Below are 27424 nucleotides of genomic sequence, written 5' to 3' on the forward strand. Positions count from 1 at the left end.
TTTTGCAGAGGGGTCAAATACTTATTTCCCTCATTTAAAATGCAAATCAATTTATAACATTTTTGACATGCGTTTTTCTGGATTTTGTTGTTGTTATTCTGTCTCTCACTGTTCAAATAAACCTACCATTAAAATTATAGTCTGATCATGTCTTTGTCAGTGGGCAAACGTACAAAATCAGCAGGGGATCAAATACTTTTTTCCCCTCACTGTAGTAATGCAAGGTCTCTTTCATGATCATGTGAAACGTCAATTACTATCGAAATGCTGGGATGTGTTTTTCTACGAAAATTATGTTAAATGTAATTATGATGCAACTACGATGGTGATACGATATGGATTACAATTATCATCCTGAATATTAAGGGTATGCTCACTTCATGTTGCACACATAGACACTCTACCATGCAAATTATCTGGGTTATTATTTATTTTGGACATCACACATTACAGTCGTACTCTTACCCAGACATCACACACACTCTCACTAAATCACATCCAATATCCCACACATCAACCTACTCAGATCCATAGGTCCTCTGTATATTATCATACACACTCTCACTAAATCACATCCAATATAACACACATCAACCTACTCAGATCCATAGGTCCTCTGTATATTATCATACACACCCTCACTAAATCACATCCAATATAACACACATCAACCTACTCAGATCCATAGGTCCTCTGTATATTATCATACACACCCTCACTAAATCACATCAATAAACCTATTCAGATCCATGGGTCCTCTGTATATTATCATACACACCCTCACTAAATCACATCCAATATAACACACATCAACCTACTCAGATCCATAGGTCCTCTGTATATTATCATACACACCCGTCACTAAATCACATCCAATATAACACACATCAACCTACTCAGATCCATAGGTCCTCTGTATATTATCATACACACCCTCACTAAATCACATCCAATATCACACACATCAACCTACTCAGATCCATAGGTCCTCTGTATATTATCATACACACCCTCACTAAATCACATCCAATATCACACACATCAACCTACTCAGATCCATAGGTCCTCTGTATATTATCATACACACTCTCACTAAATCACATCCAATATCACACACATCAACCTACTCAGATCTACTACACACATATCTTGACTAAATGTTCTAATATCTTGCTCACAGGCAAACAGGCAAGGGAATAAAAAAATATATTGCTTGAACCTGTTTCTTGAATTCTGAACATCAGTCATTTAAAATCTCTAATATTGACCGTCATAATATTTCTTACGGCAGTAACTTTACAAGCACTAATTATGGTTAATTTAGACTGAGAATAGTATCTAGTTATGGTAAGGGTTGAAATAAGTATAGCCAGTTATAATTGTAACGGTTTATCAGATTATTAAAAAAAGAAGATCAGTCTTTACGTGGCTAAAAGAAAAGGAATATAACATATACTGTTTACAGGAAACTCACTCTACATCCTTAGATGAAGTTGCGTGGGAAAAGGAATTGGGTGGTGAAATCATTTTCTGTCATGGGACAAAGGAACACAAAAAGTGTGATAATATTAATTAACAAAAATGTTGATCTGAATGTGCAAATAGTCAGGAATGATTCGCAAAGGAAGGTGGATCTTTTTGAATATGAAAGTGGATGAAAAACAGATTTGGCTCATTAATCTATATATGGTCCAAATAAGAATGATCCATACTTCTTCAAAAATATTTATACCAATTTATTGAACTTACAGGCAACAAACGATAAAATCGTTATGGTGGGAGACTATAACACAGTGTTAAGTACCTCAGTGGACCGTAAAGGAAATCACTCTACAAACTATCATCACCGTGCCCTTAAGGATATCACAAATATTATGGACACATTAGAAATAGTGGATATTTGGAGAATAAAAACCCCCGACCTATTGAGATATACATGGAGGAGACTTAATCAAGCTAGTCGTCTTCACTACTTTCTTGTCTCTTTCTCTCTTGCATCAAAAGGTTAAAAAAAGTATTAATAGGAGACAGAATGTGATCGGATCATCATCTAATTGGCCTTCACATAACTCTTACAGAATTTCCACGTGGACGGGGATATTGGAAATGTAATTAAAGTTTACTGGAGGACAATTTTATTTTTAACTAAGACAAAATCATTTATAACTGAATTTTTCCAGGTTCAGTAAATCTTATTGTTTCGGATACCTTTAAATGTACCTTCAGAGGTCATTCAATTCAATATTCATCAATAATAGAAAAGCAGTTTCACAAGGGAAATATATGAACTAATAGTACAGGTAGATAGCAATACAAACGATACTACAGAGATACAGAATAAGTTAGAGGAAAAACAAAAAGAACTGGAGGAACTTATTCAAGAACGATCTAATGTAATCTATTACAAAAATAAAGCAAACTGGATGGAATATGGAGAAAAATGCACCAAATTCTTCCTGAATCTCCAACACAGGAACGCTACCAAAAATAATTTGCAGAAACTCTATGATTCTTTGAATGATATTTTAAAAGAGGAAGCAAAATATTTTAAGCAGATAATTATCTTCTCCGTATCATCCTCACCCTCTGAATGACGATTACTGTAAGGAATAATTTCCAAATAATACAAAAAATAGAAAATTAACAAATGTACAAAAAGATCAGTTCGAAGGCCAAATTACAGAGGAATATGTTTTTGAGGCTATTATATTCTTTCAGTCTGGGAAAACCCCAGGTACCCGGTAGAGGTATATCAAGCCTTTTTTGATATACTCAAAGCTCCATTGTTAGCTTGTTTTAACTACTCCTATAGAAATGGTAGTCTGTCAGGTACTCAGCAGGAAGGTCTAATTACTGCTGAGTGGCGCAGCGGTCTAAGGCACTGCATCTCAGTGCTAGAGGCGTCACTACAGACCCTGGTTCAATTCCAGGCTGTATCACAACCGGCCGTGATTGGGTGTCCCATAGGGCGGCGCACAATTGGCGCTAAATAAGAATTAACTGACTTAACTGACTTGCCTAGTTAAATAAAGGTTAAATGAATAAATAAATAATAATAATAATTTCACTATTATTAAAACAAGACCCAGATGGCAAATATAAAGATCCAGTCTATCTAAAAAACTGGAGGCCTCTTACACTTCCATGTTGTGATGCAAAAATACTAGCGAAATGCATAGAACTCAGAATTAAAAAGGTTTTACCAGGTATTGTTCATCCTGATCAGACAGGTTTTTTACATAGAAGATACATTGGAGATAATATACGACAACTACTAGAAATAATAATAGAACAACATGAAACATCTAAGAAGCCAGGCCTGGTATTTACAGCGGATTTTGAAAAGGCCTTTGATCAAGTAAGACTAGATTTTATTTATAAATGCCTGGATTGTTTCAATATCGGATTCTCTTATAAAATGGGTATAAGTAATGTATAGCAAACCCAGGTGTAAAATAGTAAATAGTGGCTACTTCTCAGAGAGTTTTGAATTGTCAAGAGGAGTTAAACAAGGGTGTCCACTGTCACCATATCTATTCATTATGGCCATCGAAATGCTCGCTATTAAAATCAGATCAAATAACAACATTAGAGGATTAGAAATCCAAGGCTTAAAAACAAAGGTGTCTATGTATGCCGATGACTCAAGTTTTATATTAAGTCCGCAAGCTAGATCCCTGCAAAGTCCCATTGAAGATCTACATAACTTTTCTGGACTCTCTGGACTAAAACCTAATTATGATAAGTGTACAATATTACGTATTGGATCTTTAAAAAATACAACTTTTACATTACCCTGCAGTTTACCTATAAAATGGGCTGACGGTGAAGTAGACATACTTGGTATTCATATCACAAAATATGTAAATGAGCTCTCCATGATGAATTTCAATAGAAAACCTGTAAAAATAGACAAGATCCTGCAACCATGGAGAGGTAAATACCTGTCTATTTATGGAGAATTTGCCCTGATTAACTCCTTAGTCATATCTCAGTTTACTCACTTACTTATGGCGCTGCCTACTCCCGATGATTCGTTTTTTAAATCAAATAAGCAAAAGATATTTCGCTTTATCTGGGATGCTAAACCAGACAAAATAAAGCGTGCCTATCTATATCATGGATATGAACTGAGTGGGTTGAGATTATTACATATAAAAGCACTACACCGCTCTCTAAAAGTTTCACTTATCCAAAAGTTATCCCTAAATGGTTCTCAAGTAGATTAGTACTTTTTCTAAGTATCTCTCTTTTTCAAACAAGAATTGCAGAGCTGGCTACAAAAGATGGAACAAAAATTTGAAACAAATATTATGGCTGAACTTAAATGTGCTGGTTGACAAAAGACCTGTATTTATGGAAAATATGTTTGAAAAGGGTATTTTGTTTTTAAATGACATTGTAAATTGGAATGGTAGAGTTATGTCTTTCATGGAGTTATCAGAATTGTATGGGAAGGTCTGCTCAATCCAAGATTCCAACCAATTGAATACAGAATTACCCCAAAATGGAGGAGGCAGGGGGCAGCGGGAGGAGGTAGGGAACTGGTCTGTCAGCCCAATATAAAGGATCAACGGAGGAGGTAGGGAACTGGTCTGTCAGCCCAATATAAAGGATCAAGGGAGGAGGTAGGGAACTGGTCTGTCTGCCCAATATAAAGGATCAAGGGAGGAGGTAGGGAACTGGTCTGTCAGCCCAATATAAAGGATCAAGGGAGGAGGTAGGGAACTGGTCTGTCTGCCCAATATAAAGGATCAAGGGAGGAGGTAGGGAACTGGTCTGTCTGCCCAATATAAAGGATCAAGGGAGGAGGTAGGGAACGGGTCTGTCTGCCCAATATAAAGGATCAAAACTGGCAGAGGAATAAAAATAGCATAAATAGGAAAGTATAGCAGTTTCATTTGAGGACCAGGATGTTGACAGCTGTGCCATACAGAGATTTTTGATGTACCGATTCCATGGCACAGGGTGTATGAGTTGATATATAAAATGACACAAATCAAATCAAAATGTGTTTTTGCCACATGCGCCGAATACAACAGGTGTAGACATTACAGTGAAATGCTTACTTACAAGTCCTTAACCAACAATGCATTTTTTAAATTTATTTTTTACGAATAAAAGCAAATAACTAAAGAGCAGCAGTAAAATATAATAACAGTAGGGAGGCTATATATACAGGGGGGTACCGGTGCAGAGTCAATGTGCGGGGGCTAGCTGAGGTAATTGAGGTAATATGTACATGTGGGTAGAGTTAAAGTGACTATGCATAAATAATAAACAGAGTGTCAGCAGCGTAAAAGAGGGGGGGGGGCAGTGCAAATAGTCAGGGTAGCCATGATTAGCTGTTCAGGAGTCTTATGGCTTGGGGGTAGAAGCTGTTAAGGAGCCTGTTGGACCTAGACTTGGCGCCCTGGTACCGCTTGCCATGCGGTAGCAGAGAGAACAGTCTATGACTAGGGTGGCTGGAGTCTTGGACAATTTTGAGGGCCTTCCTCTGACACTTCCTGGTATAGAGGTCCTGGATGGCTGGAAGCTTGGCCGGTGTAGTACGATTCAATCTTAGTCCGGTATTGACTCTTTGCCTGTTTGATGGTTCGTCGGAGGGCATAGCGGGATTTCTTAGAAGCGTCCGGGTTAGAGTCCCACTCCTTGAAAGCGGCAGCTCTACCCTTTAGCTCAGTGCGGATGTTGCCTGTAATCCATGGCTTCTGGTTGGGGTATGTACGTACGGTCACTGTTGGGATGACGTCATCGATGCACTTATTGATGAAGCCGGTGACTGATGTGGTGTACTCCTCAATGCTATCTGAAGAATCCCGGAACATATTCCAGTCTGTGCTAGCATTACAGTCCTGTATCTTAGCATCCGCGTCATCTGACAACTTCTGTATTGAGCGAGTCACTGGTGCTTCCTGCTTTAGTTTTTGCTTATAAGCAGGAATCAGGAGGATAGAGTTATGGTCAGATTTGCCAAATGGAGGGCGAGGGAGAGCTTTGTATGCGTCTCTGTGTGTGGAGTAAAGGTGGTCTAGAGTTTTTTTTTCCTCTGGTTGCACATTTAACATGCTGGTAGATATTAGGTAGAACGGATTTAAGTTTCCCTGCATTAAAGTCCCCGGCCACTAGGAGCGCTGCCTCTGGATGAGCGTTTTCCTGTTTACTTATGGCCTTATACAGCTCATTGAGTGCAATCTTAATGCCAGCATCGGTTTGTGGTGGTAGATAGACAGCTACGAAAAATATAGATGAAAAGTCTCTTGGTAAATAGTGTGGTCTTCAGCTTATCATGAGATACTCTACCTCAGGCGAGCAAAACCTCGAGATGTCCTTAGTATTGGATTTTGTGCACCAGCTGTTGTTTACAAATATACACAGACTGCCACCCCTTGTCTTACCGGAGTCAGCCGTTCTATCATGCCGACGTAGCGTATATTCTGTCAGCTGTATGTTGCCCATGTCGTCGTTCAGCCACGACTCGGTGAAACATAAGATATTACCGTTTTTAATGTCCCGTTGGTAGGATAATCGTAATCGTAGGTCGTCCAATTTGTTTTCAAGTGATTGAACATTGGCTAATAGGATTGATGGAAGAGGCAGTTTACTCGCTCGCCGTCGGATCCTTACAAGGCACCCCGACCTACGTCCACGATATCTCCGTCTCGTTCTCATGCGAATGACGGGGATTTGGGCCTTGTCGGGTGTCTGTGGGATATCCTTCGCGTCCGACTCGTTGAAGAAAAAATCTTCATCCAATACAAGGTGAGTAATTGCTGTCCTGATATCCAGAAGCTCTTTTTGGTCATAAGAGACGGTGGCAGAAACATTATGTACAGAATAAATTACAAATAATGCGAAAAAACACACATAATAGTACAATTGGTTAGAGGGCTGTAAAACGGCAGCCATCTTCTCCGGCGCCTTTCACATTTCAGCTCAAATTATTTTACACAATTCTTGCCACCAACAAAATGTTGCATATTTGGGGCATACAATCATCACAGCTCTGCAGATTTTGTGTGAGGATACAGAATCAATAGACCATTTGTTTTGGTGTTGCCCTCAGGTAGCCTGCTTCTGGTCTCAAGTTCAGGAATGGCTAAAAATGCATAAAATTGATCTAAAATTGAAAATAGTATTGTTGGGAGATCTGGAGAGACCTGGTCAGTCAATTACTAATATAATAATACTCTTAGTAAAAGTATTTATCTTGAACTCGCAATCTGTGGATTCTATTCGATCAGATAAATTCAAATTGTATGTTGAACATCACAACATCACAGCATAGTTGAAAGATATATGGTGCGTAGAGATCCGAAGAGGGTGGCCAGCAGAGATAGGTGGGATAGGCTGAGGGAGGCTGAGGGGTGGCCAGCAGAGATAGGTGGGATGGGCTGAGGGAGGCTGAGGGGTGGCCAGTAGAGATAGGTGGGGTGGGCTGAGGGAGGCTGAGGGTTGGGATGGGGAATTGGAGACAAGTGGGAGCGGAGTTGCTGGGTTGAGGATAGAATGATGGTCAAAGATAAAAGTCAAAAAATAAAGTCAAAATAAAACATAACAAAAAGTATGTTTGAATGACACTGAGGGGCAGTGTTGTTACAGCTAATTCCTGTTTGCCTGAGGCTGATGCCGTGCAGGTGTTTCTGCACATGCATATACACACACTCTCGGGGACACACACACACACACGTAAATAGTGCCATACATGGAATCAAACGTATTCAGTTGGCCTTGCTGTTGTCCTTGATGTCTTTTGTTTTTTGTTGTTTTCTATTTTCCTTTGTCTTTGTCTTTTTTGTATTTTGTTCATTTTGTTGGTTTTTGATACATTATTTTATTTTTCTCAGGGTGGGGGAGGAGGGGACTGTGGGGAGGAGGAGACTGTGGGGAGGAGGGGACTGTGGGGGGGAGGGGACTGTGTGGAGGAGGAGACTGTGTGGAGGAGGGGACTGTGGGGAGGGGGAGACTGTGTGGAGGAGGGGACTGTGGGGAGGGGAGGAGACTGTGTGGAGGAGGAGACTGTGGGGAGGAGGAGACTGTGGGGAGGGGGAGACTGTGTGGAGGAGGGGACTGTGGGGAGGGGGGACTGTGGGGAGGGGGGACTGTGGGGGGAGGGGACTGTGGGGGAGGGGACTGTGGGGAGGAGGAGACTGTGGGGAGGGGGTGACTGTGGGGAGGAGGGGACTGTGTGGAGGAGGGGACTGTGGGGAGGAGGAGACTGTGGGGAGGGGGGGAGGGGTCTTGGACTTGAACACCTTGGTAGGTCAAATCTGTGTGCTGGAACACCTTGGTAGGTCAAAGCTGTGTACTGGAACACCTTGGTAGGTCAAAGCTGTGTACTGGAACACCTTGGTAGGTCAAAGCTGTGTACTGGAACACCTTGGTAGGTCAAAGCTGTGTACTGGAACACCTTGGTAGGTCAAAGCTGTGTACTGGAACACCTTGGTAGGTCAAAGCTGTGTACTGGAACACCTTGGTAGGTCAAAGCTGTGTACTTGAACACCTTGGTAGGTCAAAGCTGTGTACTGGAACACCTTGGTAGGTCAAAGCTGTGTACTGGAACACCTTGGTAGGTCAAAGCTGTGTACTGGAACACCTTGGTAGGTCAAATCTGTGTGCTGGAACACCTTGGTAGGTGATGGGTGAAGTAGGCCTTGTGGTGCACTGCTCATGTCCATTGTCTTTCTTTTTCAGCTTCAGGGTTGCCTACTTCTCACTTAAAACATATTTCTTTGTGTTTAAAACTCACTCAATAAAGCCTGAGTGTCTTTCTATGTTATGTGTTTCCCACAGAACACGGTGGACAAGCTGATTAAGAAGACCAACCTGGCTCTGGTGGTGGGTACCAACTCCTGGAGAGAACAGTTCCTGGAGGCCATCACAGTCAGTGCAGGTAAACACCAACTCCTGGAGAGAACAGTTCATGGAGGCCATCACAGTCAGTGCAGGTAAACACCAACTCCTTGAGAGAACAGTTCCTGGAGGCCATCACAGTCAGTGCAGGTAAACACCAACTCCTGGAGAGAACAGTTCATGGAGGCCATCACAGTCAGTGCAGGTAAACACCAGCTCCTGGAGAGAACAGTTCATGGAGGCCATCACAGTCAGTGCAGGTAAACACCAACTCCTGGAGAGAACAGTTCATGGAGGCCATCACAGTCAGTGCAGGTAAACACCAACTCCTGGAGAGAACAGTTCATGGTGGCCATCACAGTCAGTGCAGGTAAACACCAACTCCTGGAGAGAACAGTTCATGGAGGCCATCACAGTCAGTGCAGGTAAACACCAGCTCCTGCACCGCACATACCACACTCTAGGGGTGCCATTTAGTGGCCAGAGCACTCAAAGGAAGATGGTAAATACCAGTCTGTTTACCAGAACTGTTTTGCTAACATTCCTCTATTTGCCATGCGTCATGAAAAGGACTGGAACGTTAGCCCAAACAGGGATCAGGGACATACAATACATTGACGAAAAACGTTGATCTTTGATTGTTAATTGTTGATCATCCAGTCATAATTGTTAGATATTACATATCAGAAACTATTAAATGTGTTGTTTTTTTGTTTAGCTTTGCGTTTGGCTTATAAAGGGACGGACAGACAGACAGACAGCCTTGGAGGTCGGATATGTTTTCTGTATACGGCCATCTTCCCACTCACAGAAACATTGCTGTTTGTCATCTTGTCAAGGTCTAAGTGACACTGAGTCTGACTATGGGGTGTGAAGATCTGCCAATCAGCCTGTAGACGCTCCTAGACAGACTGGCTGAAACCACGTGACCCATCTCTGCTGCAGGCAAACTAAACTCTCTCTAGAGCTCTTCCAGTTTCTACTGAGCAACATCAAGTGATACTCTGGCTGTTTCTCAATGCCTATTTCCTCACCTCCTTCTCATTGGAGGAGAACATCCATCCCCTCAGATCTTGTCCTTCATTTTGAGGAGGCAAGGAAAGAGGACATGAGGAATCAAACCAAGGAAAGATTAATTGAGAAAGAATGCCCAGTCTCCTCCCTCAGCTGTACTGTACACACAACCCACACACACACTCCTCTCTACATCTCTGTAGCTTCTCTATCTCCACACAGGAAACTCCTGGAAGGCCCTCACTCTGCTCAGTAAACTCCTGGAAGGCCCTCACTCTGCTCAGTAAACTCCTGGAAGGCCCCCACTCTGCTCAGGAAACTCCTGGAAGGCCCTCACTCTGCTCAGTAAACTCCTGGAAGGCCCTCAATCTGCTCAGGAAACTCCTGGAAGGCCCTCAATCTGCTCAGGAAACTCCTGGAAGGCCCTCACTCTGCTCAGGAAACTCCTGGAAGGCCCTCACTCTGCTCAGGAAACTCCTGGAAGGCCCTCACTCTGCTCAGGAAACTCCTGGAAGGCCCTCACTCTGCTCAGGAAACTCCTGGAAGGCCCTCACTCTGCTCAGGAAACTCCTGGAAGGCCCTGTCTAATCTCCAGCCAGCACCCGGCCCTGCGTCCCGCCTAGCCCCCTGCCCAGCTACCCTGCCTACTCATGGAGGTCTCCTTTTGGCTGCGGGGAGCTGGGCCAGTCACTCACAGTACCTGTCCGGCTACACACGTCCCTACCTCTGTAGCCCTAATGGCCTGTTCTGTTATTTTCAGAGTAAAAACCACTTCCAATTTGGGTAGTGAATATACTTCTGCTGAGGGCCCCTAATGTCCTGCTGAGGGCCCCTAATGTCCTGCTGAGGGCCCCTAATGTCCTGCTGAGGGCCCCTAATGGCCTGCTGAGGGCCCCTTAATGGCCTTATGAATGGATAGAGATGTCATACTGAATAAGAATTAGCTTTTCTCTGTTATTTTTTTAATGGGGAGGATTCATGTTTTTTCTTTGCAGACTCCTAACAGAGTTGGACTGGACAAGGTTTTAGCTTTGTTACATATAACAAGATCACTTAATTTAGATGTTCAGTAGTAGTGTGTGTTGTCATTCCTCCACTTGCTGTCCCATCCTAATAGTTCAGTGTGAGGCTATATGAGTATTCGGTCTTCTTAGAGTGGATTAAACGCACTGGGAACCAGGATGTCACTATGAAATACAACCATCTGCTCTTATGAAATATTACTCAATGTATCATAGTAAGTTAAAATGATCGACTTCCTTGATGTCATCCCTCATCCCCACCTCCCTCCCTTCTCCATCACGACCCCTTCTTGCTCTATCACTCTACCAACTACTGTTTCCACTCTTCCTCTACTCTCCATCTGTTCCTGTTCTCTCTCTCCTCCCCACTCCTCCCTTCACTGTCCCCACCTGCTACTCCTCCTCCTCTTCACTCCTCCCTTCACCCATCTCCCTGCTCCTCTCTCCCTTGTCCCTCCCATCCTCCTCCCTCCTCTCCTCCCTCCTCTCTTCTCTCCTCCCTCCCTCCTCTCTTCTCCCTCCCTCCTCCCTCCCTCCTCCCTCCTTCCTCCCTCCCTCCTCCCTCCTCTCCTCTCTCCACTCCTTTCTCCTCCCTCCTCTACTCTCTCCTCTCCTCCCCCTCTCCGCCCTCCTCTCCTCTCCTCTCTCCCTCTCCTCTCCTCCCTCCTCTCCTCCCTCCTCTACTCTCTCCTCCCTCCTCTCTCATCTCCTCCCTCCTCATCTCTTCTTCCTCCTCTCCTCTCCTCTCCTCTCCTCTCTCCTCTCTCCACTCCTCTCTCCTCCATCCTCTCCTCTCCTCTACTCTCTCCTCCCTCCTCCTCTCCTCTCCACTCTCCTCCATCCTTTCCTCTCTCCCTTGTCCCCAGGAGATGAGGATGAGGAGGACTCTGGTGAAGAGCGTCTCCCTTCTTGTTTTGACTATGTCATGCACTTCCTCACCGTCTTCTGGAAGGTCAGTAGAGTTGGTGCTCCTCTCCTCTATAGCTCAGACGGTAGAGCATGGTTCTTGCAACGCCAAGGGTCGTGGGTTTTATTCCCGGGATCACCCGTACGTAAAATGTGTGCGTGCATGACTTTAAGTCCCTTTAGATACAAGCGTCTGCTAAATAGCATATATTATTATTGGTAACACTTTACTGCCATTGCTCATAACTATTAATAACTGTTAACGATGGCTTATGACACATTTTATGATGTGTTATGTAGCTGTTATAAAGGCTTAATGAATGCATTCATAAGGACACCTACAGTAAAGTGTTAAATTATTATTCATATTATTATTCACATCAGGTCCTGTTCGCCTGTGTTCCTCCCACGGACTACCTGAACGGCTGGGCCTGCTTCTTCATCTCCATCATCATCATCGGCATGCTGACCGCCGTGATAGGAGATCTGGCGTCTCACTTCGGCTGCACCATCGGGTTGAAGGATTCCGTCACCGCCGTGGTGTTCGTGGCACTGGGTACATCTGTCCCTGGTGAGTACACTAATGGATAGTAGTGTGGGGGTGTGGCAGGGCTGTGGGCTGTAGAGGGGGTGGCAGGGCTGTGGGCGTAGGGGGTGGCAGGGCTGTGGGCGTAGGGGGGGTGGCAGGGCTGGGGCGTAGGGGGGGTGGCAGGGCTGTGGGCTGTAGGGGGGTGTGGGGGGCTGTGGGCGTAGGGGGGTGGCAGGGCTGTGGGCTGTAGGGGGGTGTGGGGGGCTGTGGGAGTAGGGGGGTGGCAGGGCTGTGGGTGTAGGGGGGTGGCAGGGCTGTGGGCATAGGGGGGGGGCAGGGCTGTGGGCATAGGGGGGTGGCAGGGCCGTGGGCGTAGGGGGGTGGCAGGGCTGTGGGCGTAGGGGGGGTGGCAGGGCTGTGGGCATAGGGGGGGTGGCAGGGCTGTGGGCGTAGGGGGGGTGGCAGGGCTGTGGGCATAGGGGGGTGGCAGGGCTGTGGGCGTGAGTGTGTGCCTACCAGCCTCAATCACTGCATAAAGTCATACAACCATTAAAGCTTCTTTCTTTTCACCGCTACCTTTTGAAATGATTTTAAATGATTCAGTCGTAAAATATAAATCACAAGACATATTTAGTATAATACACCTTCCTCTCTCCTATTCTCTCTCGCTCTCTCCCTCTCTCTCTCTCTCTTTCCCTCTCTCCCTCTCTCTCTCTCTCTCTCTCTCTCTCTCTCTCTCTCCCTCTCTCTCTCTCTCTTTCCCTCTTTCCCTCTCTCTCTCTCTCTTTCCCTCTCTCGCTCTCTCGCTCTCTCTCTCTCTCTCTCTCTCTCTCTCTCTCTCTCCAGACACGTTTGCCAGTAAGGTAGCAGCGGTGCAGGACACGTATGCAGACGCCTCCATCGGTAACGTGACGGGCAGCAACGCGGTCAACGTGTTCCTGGGCATCGGGGTGGCGTGGTCGATAGCCGCCATCTACTGGCACATGCAGGGCAAGCAGTTTGTGGTGGAGGCTGGCTCCCTGGCCTTCTCCGTCACCCTCTACACCATCTTCGCCTTCCTGGGGGTCTCCGTGCTGCTGTACCGCCGACGGGCCCACATCGGGGGGGAGCTGGGCGGGCCGCGCGGCCATAGACTGGCCACCTCAGCCTTCTTCTTCAGTCTCTGGTTCCTCTACATCCTCTTCTCCAGCATGGAGGCCTACTGTCATATAGAGGGCTTCTAGAACCTCCTGGGACACTTCTAGAACACTTCTGGAACACTTCTGGGACACTTCTGGAGCACTTCTGGGACACTTCTAGAACACTTCTGGAACACTTCTAGAACACTTCTGGAGCCTCCTTACAGGAGGTTCAAAGTATAACTTTAAGGAGAGTAAAAGTAGGATTCTCAGTGTGGAATAATGGAATGATGGAATAATGGAATGGTGGAATAATGGAATAATGGAATGATGGAATGAAGGGATGAGAGGAGGAGAACAAAATGAGGTGAAGGGGGTTGGTGGTGGCCCTCTCTCCTCCACCCCTCCTCAACCCCCCTCTAAGGACCCCCAGACATGATCAGTCCATGTCCTCTGAAGGAGCTGTCTGTTAAGGCAGGGAGAGCCAGTCTGCTACCCCCATGGGTGTGCTTACAGCTGGGGTTGGTGTACCTCCGTACCGCGGTAAGAACACCAGAGGGTGTCTCATCTGGTCTGGTCTGGTCTCATCTGGTCTGGTCTGGTCTCATCTGGTCTGGTCTGGTCTCATCTGGTCTGGTCTGGTCTCTATTCTACTAGAAGAGACAACAACTAGTCTTAAGCTGGAGAGATCTGAGCTATCAGAAGAAGTCTATATTTTTCTCAACACCTTGATGAGAACGACTTTTTCTAAACTAAGTATTTTGGGGGATAAAAACACAATTTCTTTTTTTTTTTTTTACAAGAAAGAGGAAATCAAAGATAATATTTTCTGATCTTACATTATGATATAATTAATGGAAAATATGTTGTTGATGATGAGTGAATGGACTCATGGTATTTATTAGTATTTTATTTGCTTAGTTTCTTATTAAAGGAATGAACGCAGCAGCAGAGTTGTCAGAGTCAATAGGAGGAAATTTAGAGAACAAGTTAACTACAGACAGGAGGAGAAGTGGAAGGAGGAGAGGAAAACATAGAAGGACAACATTATCAAAGTGCCCTGAACATTACTTCAGTTACATCTGTCTATATATCGTATATTTCCATATTTTCTGTATATTTTGAATATTTGTATCAATGTGGTCACATTCAGCTCCTTCTAGGACCTGTGGCTTGGTATTGGGAGGGGGTGGGGGTGGGGTGGGGGGATATACTGGAAAAAGGATGTCTGTGTCGCAAATGGCACCCTATTCCCTATATAGTACACTACCTGACCTGAGCCCACGGGGCTCTGGTACTGCACCATATAGGGAATAGGGTGCCATTTTAGATGCACCCCAATGTCTTCTTCATGTTTTTCTAAAGATCTATTATATCTACCTAAATAATTAAAGAAACTGCATTGTTATTTTATTTGTTATTAATATGAATAATATCTTGCTCTTACAAAGTTTTCAAAAATCCCCAAAAATGTGTTTCTGCAGAGAACTGTAACAGATTGATAATTTACAGGTATTTTTCTACTGGTCTTCCATGATGCACTTTGCTATATACATCTATTTATTGAGTCTTCTTCTGTAAAAAATGTGTTTCAAAATGCCAATATTGAACTGTTAGTCTAGGAACACCTGTCTTCATCTGTAGCTCACTACTACCTGCATGGTCTGAGAGGGTTGAGATGAGATGGCCCTGACTCGTGTCTCATTGACAAGCTTTTCATTCAATTCATGTCATACTTAAATCAGAGTAAATATATACGTTATCATTTGTTCCATATTCAAAAGGGATGGAGGGGGTTAGAGAGCAGCGGCATGTGTTATATTTAGTGTGCCTGGTAACTCACGATCTACACTAGGTTACATCCCACTGGCTGAGAGAGAGAGAGAGAGAGAGAGAGAGAGAGAGAGAGAGAGAGAGAGAGAGAGAGAGAGAGAGAGAGAGAGAGAGAGAGAGAGAGAGAGAGAGAGAGAGAGAGAGAGAGAGAGAGACAGAGAGAGAGAGAGAGACAGAGAGAGAGAGAGAGAGAGAGAGAGAGAGAGAGAGAGAGAGAGAGAGAGAGAGAGAGAGAGAGAGAGAGAGAGAGAGAGAGAGAGAGAGAGAGAGAGAGAACTGTATGGGTCACTGGAGATGTGTGGAGTGGGTTGTACTGTAACCCGACTGGTGCTTTGGTTTTATAACATTAAAAACTAATGTATACTGATTTAAAGCTCCCAACAATCAGATGTTGTTTTCTTTTATATATCTATAAATATACCATATATACTGTAGTCTATTATATAAGTCAGTCATTGTTGGTCATTTAAAATCTGTGTAGAGAACCAAAGAGCAGAGAGGTACAGCTACAATACCAGGGGTGTATTCACTAGAAACCAAAGAAAGCAAGAAACTGTGAGGGAACCTACCTGAATTTGTCCAATAGAGACTCTTGTTTTCGTTGCAAAACGTTTTTTGTTTGCTACGGTGTGCAACTAATAGAGATCGCCAGCTTGTAGTCATAAAAACCTAAGCCGGTGTTTACCACAGACCTTATTTTCGGCGTTTATAAAAAATAAAAAAATAAAAAATGTAATTTCCCCTTAGGGTTTGGCCAATGAGCCATGGCGGAGTTGGTGCCTAAAAAAGACTCATTTACTATTTCTTTCTATGAATACACCCCAGTAACGTGATGAGGTCATCAGAGGGCGACCAGGAAGCTGCAGTGACACTCTGGTTCCACCAGGGGATGTCAATCTCAACCTCCAACCCCTGTGATGAGGTTGTCTCTTTCCTTGGTCTGGTTTGGTCTGGTTTGGTTTGGTCTGGTTTGGACTGGACTGGTCTGGACTGCTCTGGTTTGGACTGCTCTGGTTTGGTCTGCTCTGGTCTGCTCTGGTTTGGACTACTCTGGTTTGGTCAGGTCTGGTCTGGTCTGGTTTGGTCTGGTCTGGACTGCTCAGGTTTGGACTGCTCAGGTTTGGACTGCTCAGGTTTGGTCTGGTATGGTCTGGTCTGGTTTGGTCTGGACTGCTCTGGTTTGGACTGCTCTGGTTTGGTCTGCTCTGGTTTGGTCTGGTATGCTCTGGTATGGTCTGGTTTGGTTTGGTCTGGACTGCTCTGGTTTGGACTGCTCTGGTTTGGACTGCTCTGGTTTGGTTTGGTTTGGACTGCTCTGGTTTGGTCTGCTCTGGTTTGGTCTGCTCTGGTTTGGTCTGGTATGCTCTGGTATGGTCTGGTTTGGTTTGGTCTGGACTGCTCTGGTTTGGACTGCTCTGGTTTGGACTGCTCTGGTTTGGTTTGGTTTGGACTGCTCTAATTTGGTCTGGTCTGGTCTGGGTTGGACTGCTCTGGTTTGGATTGCTCTGGTTTGTTCTGGTTTGGACTGCTCTGGTTTGGATTGCTCTGGTTTGGATTGCTCTGGTTTGGACTGGTTTGGACTGGTCTGGTCTGGTCTGGTTTGGTCTGGGTTGGACTGCTCTGGTTTGGATTGCTCTGGTTTGGACTGGTTTGGACTGCTCTAATTTGGTCGGGTCTGGTTTGCTCTGGTTTGGACTGCTCTGGTTTGGACTGCTCTGGTTTGGACTGCTCTGGTTTGGTCTGGTTTGGACTACTCTGGTTTGGTCCCTGGTTTGGTCTGGTTTGGACTGCTCTGGTTTGGACTGCTCTGGTTTGGTCTGGTTTGGACTACTCTGGTCTGGTTTGGTCTGGTTTGGACTGCTCTGGTTTGGACTGCTCTGATTTGGTCTGGTCTGGTTTGGACTGGTCTGGTCTGGTCTGGACTGCTCTGGTTTGGACTGCTCTGGTTTGGTCTGGTCTGGTCTTTGGTTTGGACTGCTCTAGTTTGGTCCGGTCTGGTTTGGTCTGGTCTGGGTTGGACTGCTCTGGTTTGGATTGCTCTGGTTTGGTCTGGTTTGGACTGCTCTGGTTTGGATTGCTCTGGTTTGGACTGGTTTGGACTGCTCTAATTTGGTCTGGTCTGGTTTGGTCTGGTCTGGGTTGGACTGCTCTGGTTTGGATTGCTCTGGTTTGGACTGGTTTGGACTGCTCTCATTTGGTCTGATTTGGACTGCTCTGGTTTGGACTGCTCTGGTTTGGTCTGATTTGGACTGCTCTGGTCTGGTTTGGTCTGGTTTGGACTGCTCTGGTTTGGACTGCTCTGGTTTGGTTTGGACTGGTCTGGTTTGGTCTGGTTGACTACTCTGGTTTGGTCTGGTCTGGTTTGGTCTGGACTGCTCTGGTTTGGATTTTTCTGGTTTGGTCTGGTTTGGTCTGGACTGGTTTGGACTACTCTGGTTTGGTCTGGTCTGGTCTGGTTTGGACTGCTCTGATTTGGTCTGGTTTGGTTTGGACTGCTCTGGTTTGGACTGCTCTGGTTTGGACTGCTCTGGTTTGGTTTGGTCTGGTTTGGACTGGTCTGGTTTGGTCTGGTCTGGTTTGGACTGGTCTGGTTTGGACTGCTCTGGTTTGGTCTGGTTTGGTTTGGACTGCTCTGGTTTGGACTGCTCTGGTTTGGACTGCTCTGGTTTGGTTTGGTCTGGTTTGGACTACTCTGGTTTGGTCTGGTCTGGTTTGGACTCCTCTGGTTTGGTCTGGTTTGGACTATTCTGGTTTGGTCTGGTTTGGTCTGGTTTGGACTGCTCCGGTTTGGTCTGGTCTGGTTTGGTCTGGTCCACTCTTCATAAACCCTCCATTTGTATGTATTGTTCATCTCTCTCATGAGACATCAGGCCAGTGGCTTTATTCCAGACATACTGTGTGTACATCCTGTTTACACACACAAGAAACACAGTACCGTGTGTGTGTGGCGACAGACATGTCAACATAGGTGTGTGTTTGATTATCAGATACCATTCTTACCCCTCCTAAGAGTCCTAGAGAAAACAAGAAGAGTTGTGTTATCAAAGTGACCACAAATAGAATAATATATAAAGAACCTATCTTATCTACACCAGGGTTAGGGTCAACTCCATTTCAATCAGGGTTGGGGTCAACTCCATTTCAATCAGGGTTGGGGTCAACTCCATTTCAATCAGGGTTAGGGTCAACTCCATTTCAATCAGGGTTGGGGTCAACTCCATTTCAATCAGGGTTAGGGTCAACTCCATTTCAATCAGGGTTAGGGTCAACTCCATTTCAATCAGGGTTGGGGTCAACTCCATTTCAATCAGGGTTAGGGTCAACTCCATTTCAATCAGGGTTGGGGTCAACTCCATTTCAATCAGGGTTGGGGTCAACTCCATTTCAATCAGGGTTGGGGTCAACTCCATTTCAATCAGGGTTAGGGTCAACTCCATTTCAAATCAGGGTTAGGGTCAACTCCATTTCAATCAGGGTTAGGGTCACCTCCATTTCAATCAGGGTTAGGGTCACCTCCATTTCAATCAGGGTTGGGGTCACCTCCATTTCAATCAGAGTTATGGTCAACTCCATTTAAATCAGGGTTGGGGTCAACTCCATTTCAATCAGGGTTAGGGTCAAACTCCATTTCAAATCAGGGTTAGGGTTAGGGTCAACTCCATTTCAATCAGGGGTTGGGGTCAATTCCATTTCAATCAGGGTTGGGGTCAATTCCATTTCAATCAGGGTTAGGGTCAACTCCATTTCAATCTGGGTTAGGGTCAACTCCATTTCAATCAGGTTTGGGGTCCACTCCATTTCAATCAGGTTTGGGGTCCACTCCATTTCAATCAGGGTTAGGGTCAACTCCATTTCAATCTGGGTTAGGGTCAACTCCATTTCAATCTGGGTTAGGGTCAACTCCATTTCAATCAGGGTTGGGGTCAACTCCATTTCAATCAGGGTTAGGGTCAACTCCATTTCAATCAGGGTTAGGGTCAACTCCATTTCAATCAGGGTTGGGTCAACTCCATTTCAATCAGGGTTGGGGTCAACTCCATTTCAATCAGGGTTAGGGTCAACTCCATTTCAATCAGGGTTGGGGTCAACTCCATTTCAATCAGGGTTGGGGTCAACCCCATTTCAATCAGGGTTGGGGTCAACTCCATTTCAATCAGGGTTAGGGTCAACTCCATTTCAATCAGGGTTGGGGTCAACTCCATTTCAATCAGGGTTGGGGTCAACTCCATTTCAATCAGGGTTAGGGTCAACTCCATTTCAATCAGGGTTAGGGTCAACTCCATTTTAATCAGGGTTAGGGTCAACTCCATTTTAATCAGGGTTAGGGTCAACTCCATTTCTATTCCCATCCATTCAGAAAGTAAACCAGATTCCAATTCTACATGTTCCTCATTGAAAAGCATTGAAGATAATTGGAATTGGAATTTCAGTGTACCCGAATTGACTTGAATTGAAATGGAATTGAGCCCAACCCTGGTCTACATACATTCCAACAATATATTTATCGTGATGCCTTTTCTTTGGTGGCGGATCATTTTGTTAGTTTGGTTGTAATCATTATTTTTTTCACGTAGTTCAGTTGGTAGAGCATGGCGCTTGCAACGCCAGGGTTGTGGGTTCGATTCCCACGGGGGGGCCAGTATGGAAAAAAAAGTATGAAAATGTATGTACTCACTACTGTAAGTTCTTCTGGATGAGAGTTTCTGCTAAATGACTAAAATGTAAATGCACGTCTCTCTTTCACTCGCTGTTCTGTAAGGCTTACTTTTTCTTCAAACTACAAGTCTTAAAATAAAAACTACAACACCAGATACTGTACAGGGCTGGATGTGAAACATTGTCATATTAAAGTCCGGTCACAAAGAGAGGGTTTTAGACGTAGTTGGGGCACACAGTTGTTATTTTACACCATGAACTGAAATGCTGTCATTATCGCTCATGTAAACTGAAATGCTGTCATTATCGCTCATGTAAACTGAAATGCTGTCATTATCGCTCATGTGAACTGAAATGCTGTCATTATCGCTCATGTAAAGTGAAATGCTGTCATTATCACTCATGTAAAGTGAAATGCTGTCATTATCACTAATGTAAAGTGATAAGAATACGTTTTAATGGATGGGTACCCAGAAACTTTTCTTTATATGAAAATAATTGTATGGGTTAAACGTTTGTGTCTAAAGTGAAAGGTGCAGGAAGGGGTCTTTGAGATCGCCCCCTATTGGTTGGCTACAGGACAGCAGACATGCCTCCATAATATGCAGCTAACATATCTATCTGACCTGTGCTGTAACCACCATACTACACTGGATTTTGCAGAAGTCAGGAACAGTATTTAAAAATAGAAATGAACATATTAGACATTCAAGATCACATTTCTCAAAAGTATATGTTTTTTTTGTGTGATCTCATCATACAGGTCAGAGGAGGGGTATTTGCTTACATATTTATTATGACATCACCATATTTGCAACAAAATCTTAAGTTGATTCTTTTTTTTTTTTTAATCGGCATTGATGTAACTTTGAAAGAAACTTTTATTTCACATTGTGATATGTTTTTACAAATATTTAAAAAGACAGGTATGAATTTTCTCTCTACCGATGTCCCAGGATATCAAATAGACGTGTTAATAATATATTTAACAAAAACTTTTTCTTTCTAATTCACATTTAATAGAGACGTTACTAATTCTGGTACTGATCAAATTAAATAAAAAACAATCCCATGAATTGCCAATTGTTCTATCACGTCCATCTCACAGTAGCTGAGCCCTTGGTGTCCATCCACCAGGAATGAATGTGTTTCTGCTGGGGGACAATGGAGGTAACTAGGTAACCCAAATAGCACCCTATTCCCTATATAGTGTTGTACTTTATAAGGCCCCTGGTCAACAGTAGTGCACTATAAAGGGAATAGGGTGTTATTTGGGATACAGACGGTGTTATTAAAAGGTGACACAACCAAACACACCCTATAAAAAAGGGTTCTGAACCATCACATATAGTCATAACCCATATTAACATGTACCAGCAGCAAGCATATTGGAAAAAAAACATGTACCAAGAAGATCTAGTAGGACTACCATGACTGTACTGTCAAGCTGGCTGGTGTGAGAGGCTTGGTTGATGTTCACTCGGATGCTTTTTGACACTTTTTAATTCACACAGACTTGACCTGAGCTGGTTATCCATGGTCATTATGGCAGAATCTCAAGCTCAATGTGTCATTAATAATAATATGATAATAATATTAATAATAATAATAATAATATTAATAACATAATGTGTCATTGATGATTGGTGTGAATGTCTTTGTGAGCTGTCAGGAGCGTCCCATTGACTGTTGTCATGACCAAACTGGGTGGAATTCAATCAAAGCTGCTATCCAGGTCGAACGTTTGACAGACATCTACTGTATAGCTTTGTCTGTAAGGTAGAGAAGGTGAGCGCATCCCAAATGGCACCCTATTTCCTATTAGTGCACTACTAATGTATATAGGGCCCTGGTCACAAAAGCAGTGCACTGTATAGGAAATACGGCGGCATTTGGGATGCAGTCAATGTGTTTGTCCACGGTTATAGTGTGCCTACCAATAAACCCATGGTACCAGAACATCTTTCAGGATTTGATTGAATTCCAGTCAAGATGTTCACATAACACAACACACACCTTGCTATCCCCTCATAATGTCACACAACACAACACACACCTTGCTATCCCCTCATAATGTCACACAACACAACACACACCTTGCTATCCCCTCATAATGTCACACAACACAACACACACCTTGCTATCCCCTCATAATGTCACACAACACAACACACCCCTTGCTATCCCCTCATAATGTCACATAACACAACACACACCTTGATATCCCCTCATAATGTCACACAACACAACACACCCCTTGCTATCCCCTCATAATGTCACATAACACACACCTTGATATCCCCTCATAAATGTCACATAACACAACACACACCTTGCTATCCCCTCATAATGTCACACAACACAACACACACCTTGATATCCCCTCATAATGTCACATAACACAACACACACCTTGCTATCCCCTCATAATGTCACACAACACAACACACACCTTGCTATCCCCTCATAATGTCACACAACACAACACAACACACACCTTGATATCCCCTCATAATGTCACACAACACAACACAACACCTTGATATCCCCTCATAATGTCACATAACACAACACACACCTTGATATCCCCTCATAATGTCACACAACACAACACACACCTTGCTATCCCCTCATAATGTCACATAACTCAACACACACCTTGATATCCCCTCATAATGTCACACAACACAACACACACCTTGCTATCCCCTCATAATGTCACTTCTATTTCAAGTAGTTGAATTGTTCATTTTTGATTGTTGGTTGTTGATTTGTTTTGAATTCCTCACTATGAAATGTATATTTTTATTTCAGGGAATAATGCATGAAATTAACCTTAACTTATTTGATTAATTTACGCCAATTTGTTTATTTTAGATTGTTTTGATTTTGGTCAACAACATAATAAAGGAAAGAATTAGAAAAATCCTTGTTTGGATCTGTAGTGCATTTTTTATACATGTTAGATCTATGGAAAATGATATTCGCCCTACACTGTAGCACCGTACTAAAGAGTTAGAGGGTAGTATATCAAAATTACTTTCTATACTTTTGAAAATTGTACATTTGGGGGGAGGGGAATGGGACCAATAGGCATGCGTGGCAGAGAGGGTCACTGATCTACAAATTGCATTGCATTCTTAATAACTAGCCTACTCATTATGACTTGTAGATCAGCGACCGAGCAGAGTTGACGCTCTCAAATACGGTCACTGATTTGCCCCACTACAGCATGGCACACCAGCCCAACACAGGTGCTGCTTCGGTGTCTTCTCTCATTGAGCGGCAGGCTGGGCTGGGCGCGGCGCTGGACACGTCTTTCTGTTGAAGGCGTTGCTGTCCATGGTGCTGCATGTTTAGCGTTTCTGTTTATATTGTAGCGGGTATGCTCATCACATTTGTTACTCCCTTTTTATGAATTACATAATAAACATAATGGAAATGTCCCACTAGACGACCCCTACCTGATAGCCTATAGGTCTACTACTACTACACTAGCGTACAAAAAGGAAGCGTTGTTGTTGTAAGCCTGCAATATTGCCACTGTACGGTTAGGCGTTTTCACAGCATACTTCTATTACGGTTGTCGCACACGACCTCAGTCCAACACACAACCTGAAGCTATAGGAGCAAGGTGAACACGTGATTGATGCAGCCGTGCGCCAATCATATCGTAGGAGACCGGAGACATGATTCGTCTGTTGGCACAATTGGCTGGGAATAAAGAAGAGAGAGGGTGGTTTATAGCGCATGCACCGCACGGGGAATTATTAACGACGGAAAGTGGAAGTGAGAAAGGGTTGAGAAAGGAGGAACATATTTGTAATTTCCTAAATGGGAATTGAGATTCTCGATTTAGCCCTGCAGGTAGGTAGGTACCACTACAGAGATTAATGAATGCTGCAACGACAGAGTGAGGCTGTTTTCAGCAGCAGCGACGCTTCACCGGGATTAGCCCACTAGGCTGCTTAGCTCTCACCGTGGCGGCTTTGTACCCAAGGTGCTGCGACCACCCTCGCGTCCCGGGGCCGGCAGGTGTTGGCTACGAGCTCCGCAGCCTGCACCCTGTGATCCAGGACCAGGTTGCCTCTATGGATCGCTTCAATGGATGCCTCCAAACCCGCTTTTGACAACAGCCTGAGTCCCAGCAGAGGGTACGTCTCTTCTCCTCCTGATGGGTGGGAAACTGAAGCGTTTTGCTGGCCGGAGAATGGCACTGTCACCGGGAACGTCGACGTTGATGCTCCGGCTAGCGGCCCAGGAGGACCGGACCTCTCAGGCTACTGGACCGCCGTGTTCGACTATGATGCTGGGGCGGAAGACGAGCTCAGCCTGCGGAAGGGGGACCTGGTGGAGGTGTTGTCTAAGGACTCGTTAGTGTCCGGGGACGAGGGCTGGTGGACAGGGCTGATCGAGGATCGGGTTGGCATTTTCCCCAGTAATTATGTCAGCATTGGGAATGGAATCTCTGAGAAGATACGGGACAGAGACACGTCATTGGACGAGTACTCTGATTACGCCGTGCCTCCACTGCACCGTGAGTATTGTATTGTAACAGCCCACTGTCTGCATACCAGAGGTTGTCGTTATCACTCATGTTACAATGTTTAATTGTCCTGCACCTTTATCCCGGTTATCAGGCCACTCCGACAATAGCCCCACTCAGGTTTACTGCTATGTCATCTCGTTGCAATAGGCTACCACTTGATAGCAAAGAGGTTACGATCTATCTACCGGGCAGTCTAGAATCTGTAGCCTGTAGACCGTCATAATGACTGGCATATTATATTCTCTCTGTCAAGCAAGGCCTTGAGCCTGCACCATAGGCAGTACCCCGTCTAGCACATCATATCAGGGCCGCTCGGCTCTTCCCTCTGTACGTACCGCTTTGAAGCATCACTGGTACCACTACGCTGAGCTAGCTAGCCCAATATGTGCACTAAAGGAGCCTAACGTTACTCTTTAGTCCAAGGACCTTACATGTTCTGTTTAAAACGGCGAATTGGTTCTGGAAGCCAAAACAGCCAAGTACTCCATCTAAACGTGAATCGATTCTCAATTGCGATACGGTTCTAGAAACCGTACCGCTAATGTTACTTTCATATCACATCAAAATAATTTCACGAATGCAAAAAAAAACACACTTACTGTAAATAGTTTTAACGGGTTTTAACACAGTTGCAGCAGACAGTGCCTTTCAGTGACAACATGTTTGTGGAGTCTGTCTTCCGTTTACACACACGTGTTCAGAGAAGCAGATATCTAATTAGCACAGATAGTCCACTCTGTCTTCTCTCTGTTTTCCGTGAACAAGCGCTGTAACATGGAAATATGGCCTTTGGGAACCCTAACCTTTATAAAGGTGTGTATCAATGTAACCATTTGTTTATTTTTTAAATAAATTATTTATTGCCAATATTAAAGATAAGGAAGGTCCTTATGGTTCCAAAACCGTACCGCAAGAGATGCGTGTTAATGTTCAGACCGAGCGTCACTGCTCTTAACAAAACTCCCAACCAACAGAAGACATCTTCGTCCAATGACTCTTATGTGTAATGTAATGGAACTGAGAGTCATGATCAAGGGCTAATTCTGGGCATGCACCGATAATGGAATACCCACTGTGTATGTTACAAATGGCATATTTTAAACAGCCACCAGTGAATCTGATAAATGAATAAATCTCAGGTGAAATAAAGCAGCTGTATCTATCTATTGTTAGTCTGTGGTCTGTGTGTCTTTGATCTGAAGCTGGAGGATTCCCTGTCAGGGTCTGTCTTACCTGCATAGTGTCATCCTTTAACAGGCATGTTTGGCATCTTCATTTCAACTGTGTGCACCATTGAGCTCCAATAATCACCAGAAGAAACAACATGAAAAGCTCATATTGGAGTTGGCCCAATGGTCAAATTCAACCAGAAATAAATGTTTCTAGCAGAAATACAGAAATCTCACATATGGAAAATCAATCCAACAGAACTGAAAGATCTCAAACAATCACATTAAGCAGGGACCTGCTCTCCTGCCTCCATAGGGCCTGTGTCTGAGGGGTTTATGGTTTCGACCAGTCTCAGTTGTTTGGGTGCAGATTGGTTGTAGCCCTGTACTGTGTCTCCTTTTGGGAACGTATATTTTGTAATGTCCCTGGGAACCTTCACAGGAACCAATTTAGGTGTTTTGGGAAAACATTACTGGTACACTGGTGTAAATACATTACCCAGAAACCTAATGAGAACGTTTGGGGAATGTTCTGTGGTGGTTGTTACAGGTGTTGTGCACAACATTTTAGTGAACGTTAGGAGAACATTCCAAGGATATTTTAATTCTTTTTTTTTTTAAATGTAAGATAAAACCCTAACTAGTACTTAATGGGAATCTTAGCTAATGTTCTGAGAATGTACCCGGTTTGCTGGGTATTCCCTACATAGTACACTACTTTTAACTAGAGTCCTATGGGACCTGGTCAAAAGTAGTGCAGTAAATGGGGAATAGGGTGTGGTTTGGGAAATCCTTCATGTCTCAGAGGCAGCGTGGCCGCTGGCCTACTTTCACATCACATACTGTACAACATCTTTAGTGAAATATTTATCAAGGTCAGGCTGCTTAGCGGACTGTTAGTGATTCACCATGTCAACGTTTGCCGCCAACATACAGTACCTACATCACCCATGGACGCTATTGTAAATGGAGAAGTCGTCCTCATCTTACAAAAAAAACAGTTAAGGGCTCTATTCAATCCATATCGTGGAAGTTCAGCTTTACAGCGTGATTGGAAATGTAAAGGCAATTTTTCCTGTTTCAGCGGAGACTGCATTCACTGGTAAACGCTGCGTATGTCGGCTCATCTGAAATTGCCTTTTACATTTTATACTGTGGAATCTGGAACGCTTCAGCTTTATGGATTGAATAGAGCCGTAAGTCTCGACCTTCATGATTTCCTGGTGCATTGTAGCCTGGCTACCAGTCTGTTTGTGCCATCATGCCACTTGCCACTCCTTGTCATGCCGGCAAGGAGTTGATATGATACAGTTGAAGTCGGAAGTTTACATACACTTAGGTTGGAGTCATTAAAACTCGTTTTTCAACCACTCCACAGATTTCTTGTTAACAAACTATAGTTTTGGCAAGTCGGTTAGGACATCTACGTTGTGCATGACACAAGTAATTTTTCCAACAATTGTTTAACAGACAGATTATTTCACTTATAATTCACTGTATCACAATTCCAGTGGGTCAGAAGTTTACATACACTAAGTTGACTGTGCCTTTAAACAGCTTGGAAAATTCCAGAAAATGATGTCATGGCTTTAGAAGCTTCTGATAGGCTAATTGACATCATTTGAGTCAATTGGAGGTGTACCTGTGGATGTATTTGAAGGCCTACCTTCAAACTCAGTGCCTCTTTCCATGACATCATGGGAAAATCAAAAGAAATCAGCCAAGACCTCAGAAAAAAATGGTAGACCTCCACAAGTCTGGTTCATCCTTGGGAG

At 44.1% G+C, this 27424-nt stretch overlaps 2 protein-coding genes across 2 annotated transcripts in view; both read left to right on the forward strand.

The window, feature by feature from the left end:
- LOC121539082 (sodium/calcium exchanger 3) overlaps nt 1-14609 on the forward strand; it is a 41319-nt gene extending 26710 nt beyond the window's left edge. Inside the window, exons 3-6 of the mRNA XM_045207436.1 lie at nt 8794-8893; nt 11756-11841; nt 12180-12366; nt 13171-14609. Of these exons, the coding sequence (XP_045063371.1) occupies nt 8794-8893; nt 11756-11841; nt 12180-12366; nt 13171-13547 (750 nt within the window). The 3' untranslated portion in view covers nt 13548-14609. The remainder of the gene's footprint in view (nt 1-8793; nt 8894-11755; nt 11842-12179; nt 12367-13170) is intronic.
- A 9064-nt stretch (nt 14610-23673) lies between these two features.
- The window catches only part of map3k9 (mitogen-activated protein kinase kinase kinase 9), a 41298-nt gene continuing 37547 nt past the window's right edge, over nt 23674-27424 (forward strand). Inside the window, exon 1 of the mRNA XM_045207437.1 lies at nt 23674-24468. Coding sequence (XP_045063372.1) covers nt 24036-24468 — 433 coding nt within the window. The 5' untranslated portion in view covers nt 23674-24035. The remainder of the gene's footprint in view (nt 24469-27424) is intronic.

The sequence above is a fragment of the Coregonus clupeaformis genome, chromosome 25 (genome assembly GCF_020615455.1).
Source record: "Coregonus clupeaformis isolate EN_2021a chromosome 25, ASM2061545v1, whole genome shotgun sequence".
In the NCBI taxonomy this organism is placed as follows: Eukaryota; Metazoa; Chordata; class Actinopteri; order Salmoniformes; family Salmonidae; genus Coregonus; species Coregonus clupeaformis.